Source organism: Rhinolophus sinicus, linkage group LG06, assembly GCF_036562045.2.
Source record: "Rhinolophus sinicus isolate RSC01 linkage group LG06, ASM3656204v1, whole genome shotgun sequence".
Taxonomy (NCBI): domain Eukaryota; kingdom Metazoa; phylum Chordata; class Mammalia; order Chiroptera; family Rhinolophidae; genus Rhinolophus; species Rhinolophus sinicus.
The window spans coordinates 155,476,882-155,497,505 of NC_133756.1; the positions used below are offsets into that span (position 1 = coordinate 155,476,882).

A 20,624-nucleotide genomic window follows, 5' to 3' on the forward strand; every position below is an offset into this window, starting at 1 on the left:
TGTTTGAGGGTTGAATGAGATAATGAAATAAGCAAAAAGTCTTGCCTGGTACCTGTACTTAGTGTTCGGTAAGGAGTGGCCAAAAGTCACAGCAAATCTTACATTTTGAGCCATTGGTGGCACTTCTCCCAATTCTCTTCCCTCTTCCCACACTTCTCCCAGATTAGCGAACCCCAGGGCAGGGGCTAGAGTAGCAACTTCTCTAGAAATGTCATCCAAACGAGGCTAGTGGGGCCTATGGTGATTCCTTTGACTCAAGATACCCCACATTCTGTCTCAAAAACGTGGTTTTCCAGTAGCTTAGAACCACTGCACCCAGAAAGTTCTTCCTTTGGGTTAAGTTAATCCCTCCAACTCTGGCTGACGTTTGGGCTGGTTTTTGTTTTTCCATTGCTCATTAGCGATGAATCACTGAGCTGGTTATAACACTCCTGTCTGGCTTTATCAGTCACTTGGAGAATGTGTGCTGATGAGAACAGCCTATCACAAAAACACAAAAACAAAATAAGCCAGCTTGGCCATGCGGCAGGAGGTGTGGACTCTGAGGGGACCTGGCAATCCACTGAAGTGCCCTGTGCCTCGCTTGCCTCATCCACAAAATGGGGATATTACCCCTGTGGATGTGTCGACAGCCCCTCTGGCCAGGATGGCCCCAAGTTTGGGGTCACACGAAGCTTGAGGCATGGGAGGCAGGGTCACCACACCTTTTAGCAGATGGCAGCTAAATCCCCAGCCTCCTCTTCTGATGAAACCACCCTACCCCCTCAATGAACACTGAGCCAGACTCCACGATTCATCTGTGACTTTAATGCCTGGACAAACACATGATTTCCATGACTCCCTGTGGACTAGAAGCTGAGGGGTCACTCCTCCCAGCCTAAAGCCTGGCCCCCAGGAAGGGGCAACCTACTGGGACTGTATGTAGTTAGATTCCCAGAATGGAGATCAGATTCGTCACTTAGTGATTCATTAGTAGAAAAGAAAGATTTAGTCCCTAAATCTATACACATCTATCAGCAGCCTGGCTGATTTCAATCACGGGATCGACCAATCACCCAAACATGACTGCCTCCCACTGCTACCGCCCACTTCCCCTCTGACCCCGATGCCTGGGCTCCAGGGGCATTCTGGTTGGCTCCCGGCCTCATTTCTGGGAGCCGGCCTGGAAGGTGCCCTGGGTCTCTAAGATGGAGCAACTAATGAGCCCAGGATCCCCACATCAGACGGTGCTGGAGAGCTGGCCTGTGACTCTGCAAACCTCAAATGCCTCGCTCAACTGCCTGGCTCTGGGGCAGAGAAAGGGAGTGAGAAAGCACACCTGTGGCCAGGTGAACCTGGGACTAGGTCCTCACACACCACACACGTACACAACTAACAACAAACAACCTAAGAAGGAAAAAAAAAAAAGGAAAAAATGAGCAGGGAATGGGCCATCAAGGGACTCTACTCCCCAGTCCATGAGGTCTGTGTGTCCATCACACAGAGAGGATCCAGTGAGGAGGAGCAGAAGCAGAGTTAGGAGGGCCGGGGCTCTCCAAAGTTGAGGGTGAAGTCTTCCGCATTCTTGTGGAACAGCAATGGGTCCTGTATCAGGAGGTCTGCAAGCTCCAAACGTACGGGCTGGTCCAGGTCTGGTTTATTCACCAGCATGTTGAGGGCCTCCAAGACTGGGGAGAGGCCAGATCAGGGCATCAGCATGGACAGAAAAATCTGGGAAGGGGGCGACGGCTACCCACTCCCGGAAGCCCCTGAAACTTCATGCTCACTCTTTCAGGGAACTCCCAAGGAGCTTCCTCAGGATGACGCCACAACCAAAACAAATGCCCCTCACGTTCCCGGCTGATGCTGCCCAAAGCCCTGACTGGTTTAATCAGTGGTTTTCCAACTACATTCCATGGCTTCAGAGATGCTTCCCATCATGGGGGTCGGTGAGATAAGGGGAGTAGCTGAGTCCAGATCCCTTTTTAACAAGAACCACTCCTCTGTTTGGTATAAGGATTCTAAATAAACTTATACTTGGGAAAAAGGGTTGAGGCTAAAAACTGGAAACCATGAGTGCCCCGTGGCTCTCAATCTTTCACAGGTGCCTTTGGGAACCTGTGAAGGCAGTGGTCCCCTTCCCCAGGCATGTGCGCACACACACACATGCAGTTCTGAGTTAAGAGCCTTCACAGACCCCCTGAAGCTCATCAAAGGACCACTCTGCCTCTCTCTCCCGGGATCCTTATTCCCGGGTTAAAAACTCCTGAGCTGGTCCAGAGGCAGGACGGGCAGTGCACGCTGATTATGCTCAAAGGCTCTGGAGCCACACTGTCCAATATGGTAGCCACCAGCCATGGGTGGGAGTCTGTGTTTAAGTCAATTAAACTGAACTACAATTAGGAATTCAGTTCCTCAGTTGCATCAGCCACACTTCAAGTGTGCAAGAGCCACACATGGTTAGTGACTACAGAATTGGACAGTGCAAGTGACAGGACAGTCCCATTACAGCAGACAGTTCTGCTGGACGAGCCTGGCTTCACCTCCCCGCTGTGCCGCACACCATCTGTATGACCTCATATGCCCAAGTGTCCTCATCTATTAAATGGGGCCAATGAGAGCTCTATTTCATGGGGTTGCTGGGGGGGATCAAACGAAGTTGGCGTGTGAAGCTCTTTGCACAATGCCGAAAGTGCTTAATTGAGTGTCTTATCATTTGGGGGCCAATCCCCTTAACTGTCGTTTAGGGCAATGAGCCCTGGCCAGGAGCAATCCTTCACCAGGGTCCACAGATTGAGCAGCCGGCCTTCCTCTCCCAAGCCCTTCCCTCTACAACGCAGCTGCTTCTCTCTCCCATGAACTGGGTACCATTGCTCTGTCACACCTACCCAGGTGTAAGAACAGAGGCAGGAGCAGGTCAGCCAGCCCAGGATCTCAGGAGGCATCCCTTCTGTCTGACAACAGGTGCAGCTGAGACCCACAACTTTTATCTCCTCTCTTTCAGGCTTTTCTAACTCAAAATCAGCCCAGTAGCCCCCATCCAGCATCAGCCCCTCCCTTCAGGCAAGGCCCAGCCTCACCTTGGTAGGCCTTGGTGTAAGGCTTCCAGTTCTCTTTGCTGGTGATGGGCAGGCAAACCTGGCCGTCGATGTCCACATTGGGGTGGTAGATCCTGGTTGTGAATGTCACCGTGGGGGGCTTCAACGGGTAGTCCTTGGGGAAGCTGATGAGCAGGTTGAAGGCCCTGTGGTTGTAGGGCGCCTCCTCCTGTATAACAGAAGGGTCCGTTCTGTTCCGAGGCAGCGATGCTCTGAACAGAGGGTTCTCCTTCTCAATTCCCCTCCCTGCCCTCAGCCCAGGTTCCAGGCATCCCCTGCTCCACTTGTACAAGCATCATGAATGGGGACAGATGGATCTGCTTTCATTTGGCAACTGGGCCATGGACTTGTGGAAGACTGGAATCACACAAGAACACTGGCCTGGGAGTCACAAATGTCAGATCTGGACTTTTGCGGTGCGACCATGGGCCAGCACCTCCCATCTTTCGGCCTCAGTTTCTTCATCTGAAAAATGGGTAGTTTGACTAGGTGAGCTATAAGGACCATCTCAGCTATTTTTTTTTACATTGACAATTAACTTTTTTTCCAGTTTTGTTAAAAAATAAATGACATATATCACCGTATAAGTGTAAGGCGTATAGCATGATGGTTTCAGTTACATGTATTGTGAAATGATCACAACAGGCTCAGCTAATGCCCATTTCCTCATATAGATCCAATAAAAAGAAAGGAAAGAAGGAAAATAAATTTCCTCCTTGTGATAAGAACTCTTAGGATTTACTCTTATGACCACTTGGCTACATATCATGCATCCCTAGTACTTAATTATCTTATAACTGGAACTTTGTATCTTTTTTTCTAATTTTTTTAAATTTTCAATTACAATTGACATTCAATATTATTTTATATTAGTTTCAAGAGGACAGTATAGTGGTTAGACATTTGGAACTTCGTATCTTTAGACCACCTTCCTCATTTCTCCCCCCTCCCAACACTCTGCCTCTGGTAACCAGAAGTCTGACCTCTTTTTCTAGAAGTTCTTGTTTTGTTTCAGATTCCCCATATAAGTGAGATCATACAGTATTTGCCTTTCTTGGTCTGCCTTCAAGGTCCACCCATGTTGTCACAAATGGTCATCGCAGCTTTAAAGTCTTCCTGAGAATTACGGAAGAGGAGAAAGACAGATATCCTCTGTTGGGAGCTGTTAGCAACTGCAGGAGAACATAATTATTGGGGGCAAGGAATGGACAAAATTTAGGAAATCATAAGAACTCAGGGGGTTGGGAATGCAAAATGGTGCTGCCGCTGTGGAAAACCATATGGTGGTTCCTCAAAAAATTAAACACAGAATTACCACATGACCCAGGAATTCCACTTCTGGGTATCTACCCAAAAGAACTGAAAGCAGGGTCTCAAGGAGATATTCATACACCCATGTTCATAGCAGCATTATTCACAATAGCCAAAAGGGTGAAACAACCCAAATGTCCACCGACGAATGACTGCATAAGCACAACGCGGCATATACATACAACAGAATATTATTCAGCTTTAAAAAGGAAGGAAATTCCGATACATGCCACAACACAGATGAAATCTGAAGACACGATGCTAAGTGAAATAAGCAAGACAAAAAAGAAAATATTTTGTATGAGTCCACTTATGTGAGGTACCTAGAACAGTCAAATTCATAGACAGAAAATAGAAGATTCGTTTCCAGAGGCTGGTGGGGAGGAGGAATGGGAAGCGAGTGTTTAATGGGGACAGTTTCAGTTCAGGAAGACGACAAAGTTCTGAAGATGGAGGGTGGTAATGGGCGCACAACAATGTGGACGTGCTTAGGCCACTGGACCGTACATTTAAAAATGGTTAAAATGGTAAATACTGTGTATTTTACCATGATATAAATAAATAACTCACTCAGGGGCTGGAGTGACCAAGGGGTGGGGGCTGCCAGGACCCAGCAGGAAACTCTCCAAACTTTGAACACCTACTCTGTGCTAAGGGTATGACACACAGCTCATGAGGCCGTGTGGTTACAGGGGTTATAGGGACTTTGGAGCCACCTTCCCTGGGTGTGAATCTTGTCCCTGCCACTCACTAGCTGTGTGACCTTAGGCAAGTAACCTAACCTCTCTGTACTCTTGTATGGGAATAATAACAGACTTCTGCATGGGGCTTATGTGTGGATTAAATGAGTTAATTTATGCTAAGGGCTTAGAACAGGGCCTGGCACATGGCAAGCACTACATATATGTCAGCTATGATGACAACTATTAGGAAAACTTACAACTATCAGCATCTCCATTTTCAGATGAAGAAACTCAAATTCAATGTATGTAAGTGACTTGCCCAGGGCCACAGTGACAGTGCTGGGATAGGAACCCAGCGCTGTGGACTTCACGTCCCCACCCATGAGCACTACACTACACACTAGAAGGGAGGAACCCCAGAAATTGGGTGACCCAGAACAGACCACAGTGGCCTCCAGGCTGGTTGTAAAGTTCCAGATCGTTTCAGAACCTTTGTTACTGAGAAGACAGGAAAAAGACAGCCAGAATGACATGCATTTAAGCACGGAGTCAAGGTTTTAAGAGAATGCCTCTTCCTTAGCAGAAGGCAAAACAGAAACCGTTATGGTCTTGGGTGTGTCTGAAATAAGAGACGGGGCAACCACTGCAAAGATAAATAAAACATCTCACCTTCTTGTCCCTGATAACCAGAAGGGGCTGGGACCTGGGAAGCAGAGACAAGGCCAAGGGTGCAGCCTCAGAAAAAGCTAAAAGATTTTTGCATCTTATCTGTGAGCTTTGACATTTGAACAGCACTACTCCAATATAATGAAGCACTAATATCATTGGAGAATCCCCTCTTGAAGAAAATATTCTCAGTTCAGTTCACTCATTTTTGTGTTCGTTATCCCTGACCCCTTCAGGGTATGGGATGAAATACGCTATATTCTAACAAACTTTTTTTTAAAATTTATCAAGTCTTTATTTTCTGATAGCATAAACGCAATAGATTCTTATATAATAAATTTTGTTTCCCAGTAGTCCATTTTCTTGCTTTCAATTTGTGGCCCAGAAGGTATTCAGATTAGCACTGAATTCACAACAACTGTACTTGGCTGAGGAACACTGTGCAATATTACTCTTAAATTTGTGACTATGTAGGTCTAGGTGCAATGTGGGTAGCATAATTCCAATGGACACTGAATGCTAAAATTGCAAATAATTTTTATAAACATATGTCACAAGAGTCAACCAAATGATAACTCAGCTCTCGTAAAATAATTTTAATCTTAAAATTTGATGTTTATTATTTATCATTTATATTTTGCCTTTTTCATTTTAAATATTTAAGAAAAATAACTTTTTTTGAAAACATGATTATTTTGACAACCTTTTACTGATGCCTCTCATGTTCAAGAGCTCGGCATCACAATGGTCTTGACATAACGAATGTCTGGATAACACTTCAAGGTTGGCATAATTCGGGAAGCTACTCTTTACCCTCTACCAACTGTGGGAAAAAGGAAGTTTATCTTTCTCCTTTCACAAAGATCCAAAAGATCTTTTTTCTTTTTTTGTTTTTGGATGCCGTTTGTCTGCTGAAGCTTCTGTGGTGGGTTTGGCAGCTACCCGTTTGAGGAAGGAATCTCCTGCTAAGTCCAAAAGTCTTTTAGTTTTTTCGTCAGTTGGCCTCAACCTCAGAAGCAATCACTCCAGAGAGAGACTCCCTCTGCCAATGACAGACGCAGCGCCCATCCTAACCCTCCCTGCCCAGGCCCCTGGCCTCAGTCATCTCGACCCAAGGCCATGATCCTGGGGACACTCACGGGAAGGAGGAGTGTGTGCCACACCAGGACGTTGGCGTCATCGCTGACCAGGTTCCGCAGGTACCCGGGAAGCTCATTTTGCAGATCTTCCAGCTCCTGTGGGGGCACAGTGAGGGGCAACTGGCTAGTCTCCCCTACTTCAGCCACCGTCCCCTGCCCCAGCACAAGCTGTGCCAAGTCCCACACAGGACACCCTAGGAGACAGAAGCCAGCAAAGTCAGAGCCCCCATTCCTGGAGCACTCAGTATGTGTCATGCCTGGTGCCGAGTGCTGTAAGTGACGTCTCCGATGTCAGCCTCAGCACAGCTCTGGAGGTACGGGGATACAGAAGGTGAAGGACTTGAAAGTCAACTCTCCTTGGAGCCTTTTCTCTTGATACCAAGGCACTTAACCTCTGTCCTCTAGTCCTTTTCCTAGCGAGTCACAAGGTCCTAATACCCTCCCTCTTTCCTTCCTTCCATAGCATCCACTGAGTGCCCAGCATGATGACATGCCCTTACAGTGCTCATGGCAGCAGAGACATCAACCATGCCTGTCAGACTCCTCCCGTCCAGGGCTGGGGAAGGACAATGACTCAGATGCACCACAGCAGAGCAGAACTCTATACACCAAGCAGAGAAACAAGGGGACAGGAGTGACCCACCTTCCCAGAAATGTGGCCCAATCACCTGGAATTCTCCCATCAGCCCTTTCCTGAGCATCCTCTATGGACACTTGACTAAGGCAGAGCCCAGCTCTCAGAAACTTCATTGGAGTAATGGTGGAAACAGGAATGTGGTTATGCGGACAATGTGTGCAGACATAATGGGGAAGGAAAGGAGAAGGCAACAAGAAGGCTTCGTGGAGGGTGACAATGAGCTGAGCCACGCGGAATAAAAAAAAGCCCACCATGCAGAAATGGGAGAGGAACCAAGACAAAGGGCCCGGTCAGAGTAAATGTGCATAAGTGTGTACTATACAGGCAAGGTTAATAGTTATTACAGGAAAAGGGTCCCATGGTCAAGTACATTGGGAAACATTAGCTAAACAGCTTTCTTTACTATAGGACTTTCCAAAGTCTTTATTTAACATGCTATTGTGTATCATGAATCTCCCAGACGTGAGCCCACAGCATGCGGTACTTCCCAAACGTATTTGACTAAGGAGCCCTTCCAGAGTCCATCCTGTGGAACAACAGGCCTCTTTTTATTGACGGGGGGCAATTACAAGATTAAAAGATATTCAAGGGCAGGTCTTATCCTCTGAAACACCAAATAGTTGTAAACCAGTGGATCTCTACTGGGGGCAATTTTACCCCCACAGGGGACACTTGGCACTATCTAGAAGCATTTTTGGTTGTCACAAATGGGAGCATGCTACTAGCATCTAGTGGGTAGAGGCCAGGGATGCTCATAAACATCCTACAACAAATTATCTGGCCCAAAATGTCAATGGTGATGAGGTTGAGGGACACTGGTATAAACAAAGGCAAAGACGAAGCTTCCCACAGCCGTTCCGTGGTTGGGGAGGGGTCCTTTAACACTGTGGACCGCCTAAACTTTCTCTACGGCCCCACATATAAACACACCCTGTCCCCCGTTCCTAGCTTCTAGCACATACTCCATCTCTGTTCATACCAACAAACTGCTTCTTGCGTCTTCTGCCCAGAGTATATTCTATGACCCTCATTTATCTTTTTTTTCCTCAATTACAGGTGACATTCAATAGTATGTGTGGGGACAGAGCCCCAGAAAGCAGTTTCCAGGCTCTCGGCCTCACGTGGACAGGTGCTGGCTCAGGTGGTGGATGGCCATCAACTGTGATTGGATGGCCATCAGCTGTGGCTTGTTGGCCATCAGCTGTAACCAGTGAGCCACTGGTCACTAGTGTAACTGCTGTGGCTATGCTGGCAGAGAATGGGGGCTAGCAAGAAGATGGTGGCTGAATCTGCAAGCGGTGCAGTGAGGGTTGAGAATTGTATGGCTCCTGTTTCCTGTTTCTCCAACCCAGCAGCCAGTGAGAATATAGTAGTATGACTCCCCTATCTATGGCTCCGTGGTGTTCCTTTTTGGCCTCACCATGTCCTGCGTTCTTATGTGGGGAGTGGGACCAGAGACCCCGCAGGACGCCCCTCAAGACAAATGGCGCAGTGAGCAGGGTCCCCCGCCTGACTCCCCGCACGACAGTATGTTAGTTTCGGGGCAGCCAAGTGGCTCAGTTGGTTAGAGCACGAGCTCTGAACAACACGATTGCCCGTTCAATTCCCACATGGGCCAGTGAGCTGTGCCCTCCACAACTAGATTGAAGACAATGAGCTGCCGCTGAGTTTCCAGAGGGGCGGCCGATGGCTCAGTTGGTTAGAGCGTGAGCTCTCAACAACAAAGTTGCCAGTTCAATTCACATATGGGATGGTGGGCTGTGCCCCCTGCAACTAAGATTGAAAACGGCAACTGGATTTGGAGCTGAGCTGCGCCCTTCACAACTACCTTGAAGGACAACAACTTGGAGCTGATGGGCCCTGGAGAAACACACTGTACCCCAGTATTCCCCAATAAAATTAAAAAAAAAATACTGTTAGTTTCAGGTGTACAGAATAGAGGTTAGACATTACCCTCATTTATCTTTACCCCAAACTAGAAGCATCTGCTACTTCAGGTCCTAGTTCCAATATCACCTGCGTCTCTTTGGCAAGGCCAAGGTTGAATGAAGAAGCTGTGGGATGAACACTTCCCGATTTTACTGTAACAGGGAACACTTGGACTTTATCAGTTATAGATGTGTTCTGCCAACTTTTCCCCAAGTCTGAGGATGTTGAAACCCCAGTGAGGACACACAGTTCTTTCCTGAAGCCTGTGAGGAAATCACCTGACACAGAGGAACAGAAAATGAAAGTAGAGAGGCCACTCAAATCCCAGCTCCCTCACTCCCTACTGGCTGACCATGACATCTAACTCATTCTCTCTGAGCCTCAATTTCCTCATCCGTAAAATGGGGGTATATGACTTATCTCACAGGGTTGCTGTGAGAGTAAGATGAAATAAGTAATGTAAATGGCTTGTCACTTAATTGTGCCAGTGGGATAAATACCAAATACTGGCTCCTAGCTCTTTCCAGTTTGACTGGAAAGACTCTCTGCCCTGTTTTGCTGCCAGCCTCCAGTTCTGGATTGCGCCTGCGCTGGGTGCCCCAGTATGGGACCATCTTCTTCTCAGAGGCTGAGGACAGCAGGCACTCCCTTTTACCCCTCTCACTCTGTCCCCAGCACCCTGCACATTGGAGGGGCACTTTTCAGAGATTCAAAGTCTGGGGGACGTCAGACCCACTTCACTAAGATTGCTCTTCCTTCCCCATCTAGCTCCATCTGCTCGGTATACCCCAGCCCTGCAAACACCCTGGGTTTTCCCACCTCCTGGGGAAAATCCTCCCCTCCCCATCCTTCCAAACCTCACTTCAAATTGTGTCCCTATTTGGAAAGAAAGCTCAGCGAGGGCAGGATTTTTGCTAATCTCTGCCTAGAATAGGAGCCAGCACACAGTAGGCAGGCATTCAACACTTGTAGAATGAATGAATGCACACACCTACTCCGGGACACCTTCCTGGTCTGCCTTGGCAGCTTTTCCTCCCTGGAAAACCCCGGGAACTTTTCTCCTGACTCCTACTCAGCATCCAGACTTCTCAGGATTCTATAATGTAGGTACCAAATTAAAGGGTGGGTCCTCGGCCATTCCAAGGCAAGGACCTTGTCCTGGTTATCTCTGTTCATAACCCACCCACCTTCGCCCCCCACCCACTCCTACCCCCACCCCCACCCCCAGTAGAAAGCCTGGCTCCTGAAACCCTTGATCACCTGAGACGCAAGCAATTGTTATCACAAGTTTCTGGCAGGAGAAAAGAAACTGAAACCAGTTTGAGGGAACGGGCTCATCCGCATCCCCAGCGCAGCTCCGGGAGCCAACGACACCCCCGCCGGACATGCCCTCGCCCCCCAAAACTCCAGCTCTGGCCCCCCTGGAAGACCCACTCCTCCTCTGGGAGGGGCCGGGGATAACAGGGTTCAGCCAGCCCCGCAACCCGGACAAACAAATGCTGAAGCGGAGTCCGGGAGAGCGAGGAGGGAGGAGGAGGTGGGAAAAGCGAGAGGAGCCGGGAGAAAGGGGTCGTCCACATAGTTACCTTCGCCACCCGCTTGCTCGCCGTCATCTCGGCGCGGAGTGTGGGACCCAGCGACTCCAGCGACACTGTACTCCGGCCGGCAGCTTGGTGGCGCCCCGCCCCCGAGACCCCACCTCCCGGGGCCCCGCCCGCGCGCCGCTCACTGGTGCGCACGCCGGGGCAGAACCTACCTGATCCCCGCCTTCTTGACTGACACTGGGAGCCGCCGAGGGCTGGACCGTACCGGCCCCGGCCTGGTCCGCGGCGCGGTGGGCTTGGGTCCCCAGATCTCGCGCTTTTTGTCGGAGGACCCCGAAGGCGTAGGAGCGCGCGACATGGCCGGATCCCTGTATCCCACTGGGGGGCACTGTGCACCAGGATGTGAGCGCTCGTAGGCGCAGGGCTGGCGTCTACCCATCCGGGTTCTGGTTCCAGCGCGGGTTCTGGTTGACGCTCCACCGCCGGACGCCGTGCAGGGAGACCCCATTCTCCCCGACGCCCCAAACACACAGTCTCCCTAAGTCAGTACAGGATGTTGGCTATGCAAACGCAGCTCCCGGACTGTTCGTTCGGCTGCCTCCACCATCAGTCCGCGGCCCAAAGACACACACACACACACACACACACACACGCCAGCGGCCAGCGAATTTCCGGAGCCCCCTCGACAAGTTATTTCCCCTCTCTGGGCCTAATGCCCCATCTCTAAAAATGGGTAGGGACGACGTAGACTATACGCCCTCCAAGCACTCCTCCCCTGGCAGCTTGAGATCCTTTGTGAGGTTCAGCCTTCGGTGGCCCAAATGCAAGGACGTTTCTTTCTCCCAGGTGGTTTGCTTGGTGAAGAGCACCGCAAGGAGGCGCTGTTGGACCCATTCGCTCTTGCTTTAGTGTTTGGGTTCTTCATTAGATTTAATAGTCAAGTGTCTATTATGTGAGGATTGGAAAAACAGTTGGGGGGGCATTAGCATGCATGTACTATACTGAGTGTCAGGCACTGACTTTAGTGAACAGCACGATGAGAAAGTGGGCTCCTTGTCCTTGAGGATGGATGCATTTTTCATGCAAACTGGTAAGCACAGGATACATACAGGGAAACATCTGATGCTGTGGGAGCCTGGAGGAGGGTCACCTGATGCAGCCTCAGAGGGGGGCAAAAGTATCCTGGGAGAGAAAAAATCCAAGTGAATTGCAAAGCATAGTGAGTTAGCTAGAGTAAACACGTGGGATGAGGGTGTTCCCAGATGAGGGGACAGCACAAGCAAACGTGCAATGTATGGAAACTGAAAGCAGTTCCATAATGTGGAACAAAGTCTGTCCAGCACCTTCCTTTCTCGTACAGAAATCCTGCATCCCCAGAGTAAATTCAAAGTCATGGATTTAGCCCAGCCTCCCCATCCTGGGATGGATCCTAACCCCCCACACAGCTGGGTGGCCCATGGGCGTGGCCTTCATATTCTTACACAGTGCAGACCTCTGTGTGTAAGAATGAGTCCCAAAGAGCCCTGGACTCTTGTTAGTTCTACATCTGCACCCCAGTGCCACATGGCCTTGGGTGGGCTGTGGAACCTCCCACCTGCTTCCCAGGGCCACTGCCAGGCTCAGCTCACAGAAGTGGAGGAACTTTGAAAATTGTAATTCCCAGATATAAATAATCAGGATTCAGTCCCAGCTAGACTATTATTGGCTGAGTAACTTGAGCAAATTACTTAACCAGTCGGTGCCTCCATCCCCTCATCTGTAAAATGGAGCTAATAATAATGAATGTGAGGAGTAATGAATTGATGTTTGGACAATAAGTGATAGTCCTAATAATATAGTATTTGCCTCTGTATGCCTGTAGCATGTCTGGAAGGATACGAGATACTGTGAGGGTCTTTGGGGAGGGTAACTAGGTGACTGGGTATGGGATGGGGAGGAACACTTTTCACTATAATCCCATTTCCTTTAAAAAAAATTTTTAAAGATTTTATTGGGGAAGGAAAACAGGACTTTATTGGGGAACAGTGTGTACTTCCAGTTCTTTTCCAAGTCAAGTTGTCCTTTCAGTCTTAGTTGTGGAGGGCGCAGCTCAGCTCCAGGTCCAGCTGCTATTGTTAGTTGCAGGGGGGAACAGCCACCATCCCTTGCGGGAGTCGAGGAGTGGAACTGGCAACCTTGAGGTTGAGAGCCCACTGGTCTATGTGGGAATCGAACCAGCAGCCTTCGGCATTAGGAGCACTGGAGCTCCAACTGCCTGAGCCACCCGGTCAGCCCCCTCCTTTCAAATTTTTGAACCATGTAAATAAACTACCTCTTCAAAAATCAATAACACTTAAATTTTACAATATTCTTTCTTTAAAACTGAAAGGTTTTTGCATGAAAATTTGTATTCCTGGATTCTCTAAAAACAGGAGACTTGGCAATAACCCCTCACGGCAATGGTTGGCTGGAGCCTAGTCAGGGTTGCTCCTTTAGAGCAGGAATGCAGGTCCCAGTTTGCCACCATCCTCACCACTGTGTTTTTCCTGGACTGCCCAGCCTCATCTGTTTTTTTAGCTGCCTAACCTGTAAGGATCCCCGGCTCTGGAGTCTCTTTGCACTTACTAACTTCCTATCTCTCAAACCCTTTCTTTTCCTTTCTTCCCCAGGGTAGGGCTTTTTCATGCCCCATGATGGCTGTGGCCTTTGCAAACAGGGAAGTGTACCTGGCTGGAAGGTGTGACAGTGCTTTGTTCCTGGTCAGGACCCTTCCAGGGACTTCACAGGGAAAAATTGTTATCTTCTACTCTTGGATGAGGCAGGACTTTCCTTTTTGACAGCTCTTGTTGTTGCCAGAGGTGACAGAGACCATCTGAAAAAGAGTTGGGGAAAAAATACTTTTCAGACACCATAGACAATATGGCACCTCAGCTGTGTGTTTATAGACTCCAGTATATACCGTGGGTGCCAAAAAAATGTATACAAGTGGACACTTTGGTCAACGTTGCTCAAGCAGTAGTTCGCTGTAATCAGAAGTGCCTGGACGCTGATGGTAACCACTTTGAGTACCTCTTGTAATTGCAGAAGTCAAACGTGACTTGTATTCATCTTTTGTTATGGTATCTATTATTACAATGTTAATAGTTTTCCTTTCCTAAAATGTGTATACATTTTTTGGGCACCTTCTGTACATTTATGTTTGCATGTTAGAGACTAACCTGGAGGATACCTAAGAACCTGATAAAGTAGTTATCGGTTTGGGAGGGAAAAAATGTTGCCCTACATACAGTACACCTTTTTCAGATTGTCTGCCTTTCATCATCTTTGAGTTATTATACAAGTCATAAATTGTAGTAACTGATAGCATGCAAAATAATTCTCATAGACATTCAAATTCTTTCTGTCCAACAGAAGTTTAATTGACTTCCTTTTCCCCACCCCGTGGAAAAACCAGTTTTGCTTTTATTTACATGTTTATTTCAATATTCTTGATCTTCAAATGTGTCTGTTTTCAGATTCTCTTTAATTCTGACATCTGCCTGGTTCCCTTGTTGATTAATGAGTAAAATGAAGTCTTGAACATGTGTCCATTTTATATCTGTACGAGAGGCATGATTTTGCCTTTTTCTGAAAATGATCTTTAATGAGTTGTAGACTCATCTGGACGGATGCTTAAGAAACTAAAGAATGGTTTATCCATTCTGTGTGTCCTAGGATGGGGTAGGAAGGAGACCTCCTTTCCACTGTTTTGTACTTTTAAAATTCCCTACCATGTGAATAACTATCCATTCAAAACCATAAATGAATACAATGTGTTTTTCAAAGAAAATTAAAAGAGGGAAAAAAAATAGGAAGCATAACCTAGAGATAAATAACATGGAATTCAGGGTAAATCAGACCTGGATTAAAGCACTGGATTTTCTAAGTGATTTGGGGCAAGTTACTTACCTCTCTAAGCTTTAGTTTACCTATAAAATGGAGATAATAATACCTCGTTCCCAAAGGCCTTGTCAGGATTACGTGAGCTTTTAATACGCAAAATTTTAGCCCAAGGCCTGACATAGAGTGAGCACTCATAAAAAATCTGGACCACAATAATATAATAATCAACATTATCATCGTCGTCTTCATCACCAACAAATCTGGTGTCCCCCAGATACGGGATGAACCCACTGAAGGGGTGTCAAGCAATTTTAGGTGGTACTAAATTACAATAAATCACAGATTGAAGAAGCTTTTTCTTTTTTAGTCTCCTCTGATCCTTCTTGATTTCTCAAGGACAAAGTGTCAGTTTGGTGCTAGTCAGTCTTTCATACCTAACACATGTTAATTTCCCTTTTTCACAAGGAATGTGGAGGCACAGAAGGAAGGAGGTACTGAGATTTCAGCAGGCAGAACCAACTAGAATTTAGTAACATCATTCTATTTTCATGAGGTTTCTTTCTTCCTTTTTTTGCCACTTAAATTATATTTATTGTATAAAGAGGTCCTACAACTTGATATAAAAAAAAAAAACTCCAATAGTTACTATAAAGACAAAGGGCATCAATATTTGATCAAAGAGGAAACACAGCTACTCAAAAAAGACAAATATTTAACCTCATCAACAATCAAGGAAATGACTGGGATGCCATTGCTTTCTTTGTCAATGCAGTAGGTTAACAGCAACTTCTCCTTTTTCTATTTTCTCAATGTACTCAAATGTGCTATTTTTTAATAATAAAAAATTGAGTCATTTAAAAACCAAACATAGAAAGTATGAAAATTTCTGCCAATGCAGAAATCATAAAAAGCATGGAAATGAACCAACACTCGTATCGGCAGAAAGGTTTGGGTCCCTGGAAGCCAATTCCTATTGTCTTGTTTCCTGAGTTTTATTACAAGATTGTCACTAACGAGAAGGCAGTTCCTAATTTACATTATGACAATCTCCCAAGTATAGGGAGATATATATATATATATATATATATATATATATATATATATATATGTAAATATCTGTATGTAAACTTTGTTTTCAGGTAGACTATTATTCCAGGAAAGGATTGCTTCAGAATTACTCACTACAGAGGACTCCTCTGATTCCATTCACTGAGAAGGTCCCATTAAGATCTCTCCATGTGGATCTCAACTTGCAGGGATGGCCTTGGTATTGAAGAGGCTGAAAATCTACTTTAGTGCTGCCTGCAAGACAGCAGTGTCCTAAGCTTTCTGTAGCTGGCTCCTTAGGGAACCTAAAGTTGGTCCTGTCCTTTAGACATAGCCAAAAGGAACTTTTCCTGACGTGATACAGAACAGAGTGTATCTCCTGCTTGCCCAGATCATAACCTTGAGGCAGATCACACAAAGCTCAGGACGCAGCACCAGGGCAACCACCTCACATCGAATAATTGTGTTAGAATGACTAAGTTAGGGGACTGAACTTAATTAAAATCCGATAGCTTTGTTCAGAATATTTCTTTCTTGGCTTTTATAATACCATAAATTTTATTGATAGAAAGGTGGAAAACAGCAGAACCTAAATGTATTGAGCCAAAACAATTCTCTGAAACCTGAACTTCACGAAATAACCTGTATAAAAACAATTCTACAGAAAACAATATACAGAAGGAAAAGTAAAACAAGTTTCATCTGAAGTAATCATGAAAATGATGTTGGATCTGTCGACAGTTTTTGGGTGTGGGCCGGGATCGTGTCTCCTGAAGCCAAGAATGGACACACGGACCCAGGAGAGGCAAAAAGTTGTAAAGGAAGATCGTTTATTAGAGGCAGGAGAAGAGGTTGCAGCTCCCAGCGGGAGGGGTACCCGAAACTGGGAAGCCCAGTGACTGAGGCAAAAGTTCTTACTTTTATACCTTCCCCTGGCTGCTTGGGGAAGGGGGCTGGAGCCTTCTAATGGAATTCTTCTATCAGGTTTGTCCTGTTTGCTCATCCTGAAGGGATTAAGAAGTAACTTATCTATCAGATCTGCTCCTTTGTCCGGCCAAAAGGGATTTGAGATAATTTATTAACCTCAAGGTGCAGTCTCATATCTTTGTCCTGGAGTGAAGGAGATATTCCAGAACCTGGAATTTCAAGATATGGCTGTTTTTTGTTTATTCCACCAGGGACCTTCCTGTCTAAATAACCACATGCTAACTCACCTGTTTCAGTAACAATGTAGTCAAATGACAAATTTGGTTATCAATTTTCATTTGCTGTCGTCCTTCTCTATCTCAATTCAGTGTGACTATTAGACTTTCTGCTCCAGTACTGAACTCCTCCTGGCGTTTCTTTTATAGGTACATTTATTTCAGGGCTGCATTCTGACTTTCAGGGGCCCTAGGCACTTTTACCTTGGGGGCCCCTTCCTTCATTAAAAAAAAAAAAAGATTAAAAATTACATTTCATGACTGTATTGGTATAAATATGAATAAAATCCAGATGAATTCATTATTGTAGTTTTTCTTCTGTAAATGTTTAAAGAAATTAAAATTAAAGCATTTTTCATAGGCCCCTAAAAATATTCTGCGCTTGAGGCCCTGTGTCTGGGGGGGTCCTGATTCATTCTATTGATAGTGAGGGCTCCCGATTTTCCATCTCCAGAGGCGATGTCAAGTTTCCTTTTTATACTATAAGTGTATTTAAGTAAACAAAATGAGTCCGTTAAACAATATTGTATTAGTCAGCTCGGACAGCCATAACAAAATACCATAAAGTAGGTGACTTAAACAATAGAAAATTATTTTCTTACAGTTCTAGAGACTGTAATGTAGGTGATGTTGGATCTGCCGGCAGTTTCTGAGTGTGGGCCTGGATCGTGTCTCGTGAAGCCGAAGAATGGAAACACGGACCAGGGAGACGCAAACAGTTTTAAAAAGAGGATAGTTTATTAGAGGAAGGAGAAGAGGTTGCAGCTTCCGAGCGGGAAGGGGTCGAATGGGGGTTGCCCCATGACTGAGGCAAAAGCTCTTACTTTTATACCTTTTCTTGCCTGCTTGGGGAAGGGGAGCTGTTTGAAGAAGGGAACTGGCACCTTCTAATGAAATTCGTCTACGAGGTTTGTTCTGCTTGCCCATCCTAAAGGAATTAGCAAAGTAACCCACTCTTATCTATCAGATCTGCTCCATTTGTCAGGCCAAAAGGAATTTTATGATTAATCTCAGGGCCTTATTACATTATGTCCTGGAGCGAAGGAGTGATTTCTAAACTTGAAGTTTTAGGATATGGTTCTCTTTTCTTTATTCCACTAGGTACCTCCCTGTCTACTTAGGGACATGCTAACTATCCTGTATCAACTGGAAGTCTGAGTAGCATAGCCAAGTTCTGGGGAGGCCGGTCTCCCGGGCTTGCAGACAGCCTCTTCTCTTGGTGTCCTCACATGGATGGGGTGTGCGTGTGTGTGTGTGTGTGTGTGTGTGTGTGTTCCTCTTATTATAAAGCCACAATCCTATTGGATCAGGGCCCCACCCTTACAACCTCAATAAACCTTAATTACCCCCTAAAAACCCTATTCCAGACACAGTCACATTGCAGGTTAGGACTTCATCATATGACTGGGAGGGACGGGGAACGGACACAACTCAGTCCACAGCAAATATGAAAGTACATAATAGTACAGGGGAGTGTGAGAATATAGCAAAAATGAAAGCCATCTATTTTACAGAAGAGGAGACTGAGGTCCAGGAATATAAAACCTCGTGAAGCCAGGACTGGAATTCCTAAACCTTCAGGACCCTTCAGGACATTTTATAATGAGGCACCTGAGCTCCTCCAGGACACTCCTGGGAATGGAAGGTCCCTTTCCCTACTGGCCTTAGACATGCACAGAGATGTGGGACTTACCCCAGAGTCCATTGCTGCCAAGCCTTGAGGCCTAGGGAGTCGACTTCCCACAGGACCCAGGAGGAAATGACTTCAGAACTGGGTTTTGTTTCCATTAGAACACTGCCTTAAAAACCATTCAGAAAGGCCACAAAATTACAAAGTCCCTTTAAATCCACGTGGCAGCACCTTGTTAATAATAATAAAGAAATGAGGGAGCTTTGAAGAAAAGTAAATTAGTCTTCTGTCTCAGGGGCCTCTTCAAAGGCCTGAGGACTGACTCCTGTTACCCAGGTAACCATATCCTGATCAGAGGACACATCCTGAGGTGAAAAGAAGGGGCCCTGGCTACTCCATCCCCCCAGGGTTTTGTTCTCTCACACTTTTCCATTCTTGCCTAATAGAGAAGAGGCTGAGGAGAGAGTCCAGAGACCTCGCAGAAGAACTGATTCCACTAATGTGCCAGCTTTTCCCGTCAGCTTTCAGGGTCAGTTATCTGGATGGGAAATTAGAATGGCGATGGAAGATGAAAGTGTAGTTCTGTGAGGTAGGATCTTCTGCCACTAGCCCTAGCTGCACTGTGGCCTGAAGCGTGGCCCACAAAGGCCCACAAAAGCCCTAGGGAGCTTCTGACTAAATGAAAAGGCCAGGTTTTGTAACCAGAGCAGACGGAGTCTGAATGCTCAGTAGTTGCCAGCCAAGAGACAACTCCAAGATGGTTTTATGAGAAGGAACTTTATTGCAAGCCAGCAACAAGGACACGCTAGGGTTCCAGAGCAGTATGTCCCCAATCAAAACATGGAACCCATCTTTTTTATTTTTATTTTTTAAGGAGGGCGCAGCTCACAACGGTCCACATGGGGATTGAACCAGCAAATTTGGCGCTACCAGCAACACGCTCTAACCAACTGAGCTAATCTTTACTAGGGGAAACCATGTATAAACATCAAGGTAGACTTCATGACAGCATGTATAGGTGGGGACATTTCAGCACATGTGCAGTCAGGAAACACGGCTATACATGTATCGCATGTTCAAAAATGGCGGGAATTTTCACTACAGGTGGAGATTTTCATATTATAATGAGGGTATAATGAGGAAAGTTCATGTGAAGGTCACTGGAGGGTCTTTCAGGCTGCTCCAACTGGTCCTAAGCGTTTTCAGCTGGTTTATCTCCTGGTCCTGCAAAACATCCTGGGCTTATTGCTGAAAAACAGTTCTAGTGTTTTCCATCAATATCAGGGGTGGTGTAGGTATGGATAAACATCTGACTAAGTTTTGGTCTTTCCGTGAAATTTTCAGCAAATTACAAGATAACATTACACAAATCTTATAAATCTTAGAACGATCTAAGCGGGTTTACAGGTTATTGGAGGCAAAGTTATAAACTCTAAACAAGGGTTAATCTATGCTAGGTAACCCACTAGTCTACATGTATAGGTTAAGTTACAGTTTGAATCCCAAAGGAATACTGGGCTGACTGAGTTAACCCAGGGATGAAGTTAAGCAATGATAGAATACATTTGGGTTGGATAGAATGCATCAATCCAGCCCTGGTTTTAATATTTAGAAGTTTTTACCAAAAGATCCTTTTCTTGTAGCACTCATATAAATGTAGGCAACTAATGTTCATGTTTAAATTTCTATTTATTTAATAAAATAAAACAGTACTTTTAGTAGGAAAATGAGAGTAACCCTGGGCTAACAGTAACAAAAAAAACATGGCTGAAATATAGGGGGGTGGGGCTGGGGCTGGGATGAAGGACAGGCCCTAGACTTGAATTACTGTGCTCCTGGCACAGCTGTTTCTCTGCAATTTGAGGGAGAGCTTTCTCTCCCCTACCTCACCCCTACCT

At 46.1% G+C, this 20,624-nt stretch overlaps 1 protein-coding gene across 3 annotated transcripts; it reads right to left on the reverse strand.

The window, feature by feature from the left end:
- Window positions 1-785: 785 nt before the first annotated feature.
- UBE2L6 (ubiquitin conjugating enzyme E2 L6) lies at window positions 786-11,173 on the reverse strand. Of its 3 annotated transcripts, XM_074336413.1 has the most exons (5): window positions 11,029-11,085; window positions 6,877-6,972; window positions 5,741-5,774; window positions 3,060-3,246; window positions 786-1,667 (listed from the first exon to the last, which is right to left on the reverse strand). In XM_074336413.1, exons 2-5 carry the CDS (start codon window positions 6,951-6,953, stop codon window positions 1,516-1,518), a joined length of 450 nt encoding a protein of 149 aa, XP_074192514.1. In that variant the 5' UTR covers window positions 6,954-6,972; window positions 11,029-11,085; the 3' UTR covers window positions 786-1,515. The 3 variants fall into 3 exon arrangements, with proteins under 3 accessions (XP_074192514.1, XP_074192517.1, XP_074192516.1); XM_074336416.1 differs by lacking the exon at window positions 5,741-5,774 and having other exon boundaries at window positions 11,029-11,173; XM_074336415.1 differs by lacking the exons at window positions 5,741-5,774; window positions 6,877-6,972 and having other exon boundaries at window positions 11,029-11,124.
- Between the last annotated feature and the right edge of the window lie 9,451 nt (window positions 11,174-20,624).

Bases quoted from the DNA above. Each gene is read 5' to 3' on its own strand.
- UBE2L6 (XM_074336416.1), bottom strand. From the start codon at position 11,055: ATGACGGCGAGCAAGCGGGTGGCGAAG. The intron at 3,247-6,876 runs GTGAGTGTCCCC...TCTGTTATACAG, and splicing joins GGCACACACTCCTCCTTCCC to GAGGAGGCGCCCTACAACCA. The intron at 1,668-3,059 runs GTGAGGCTGGGC...GCCTCTCCCCAG, and splicing joins TTACACCAAGGCCTACCAAG to TCTTGGAGGCCCTCAACATG.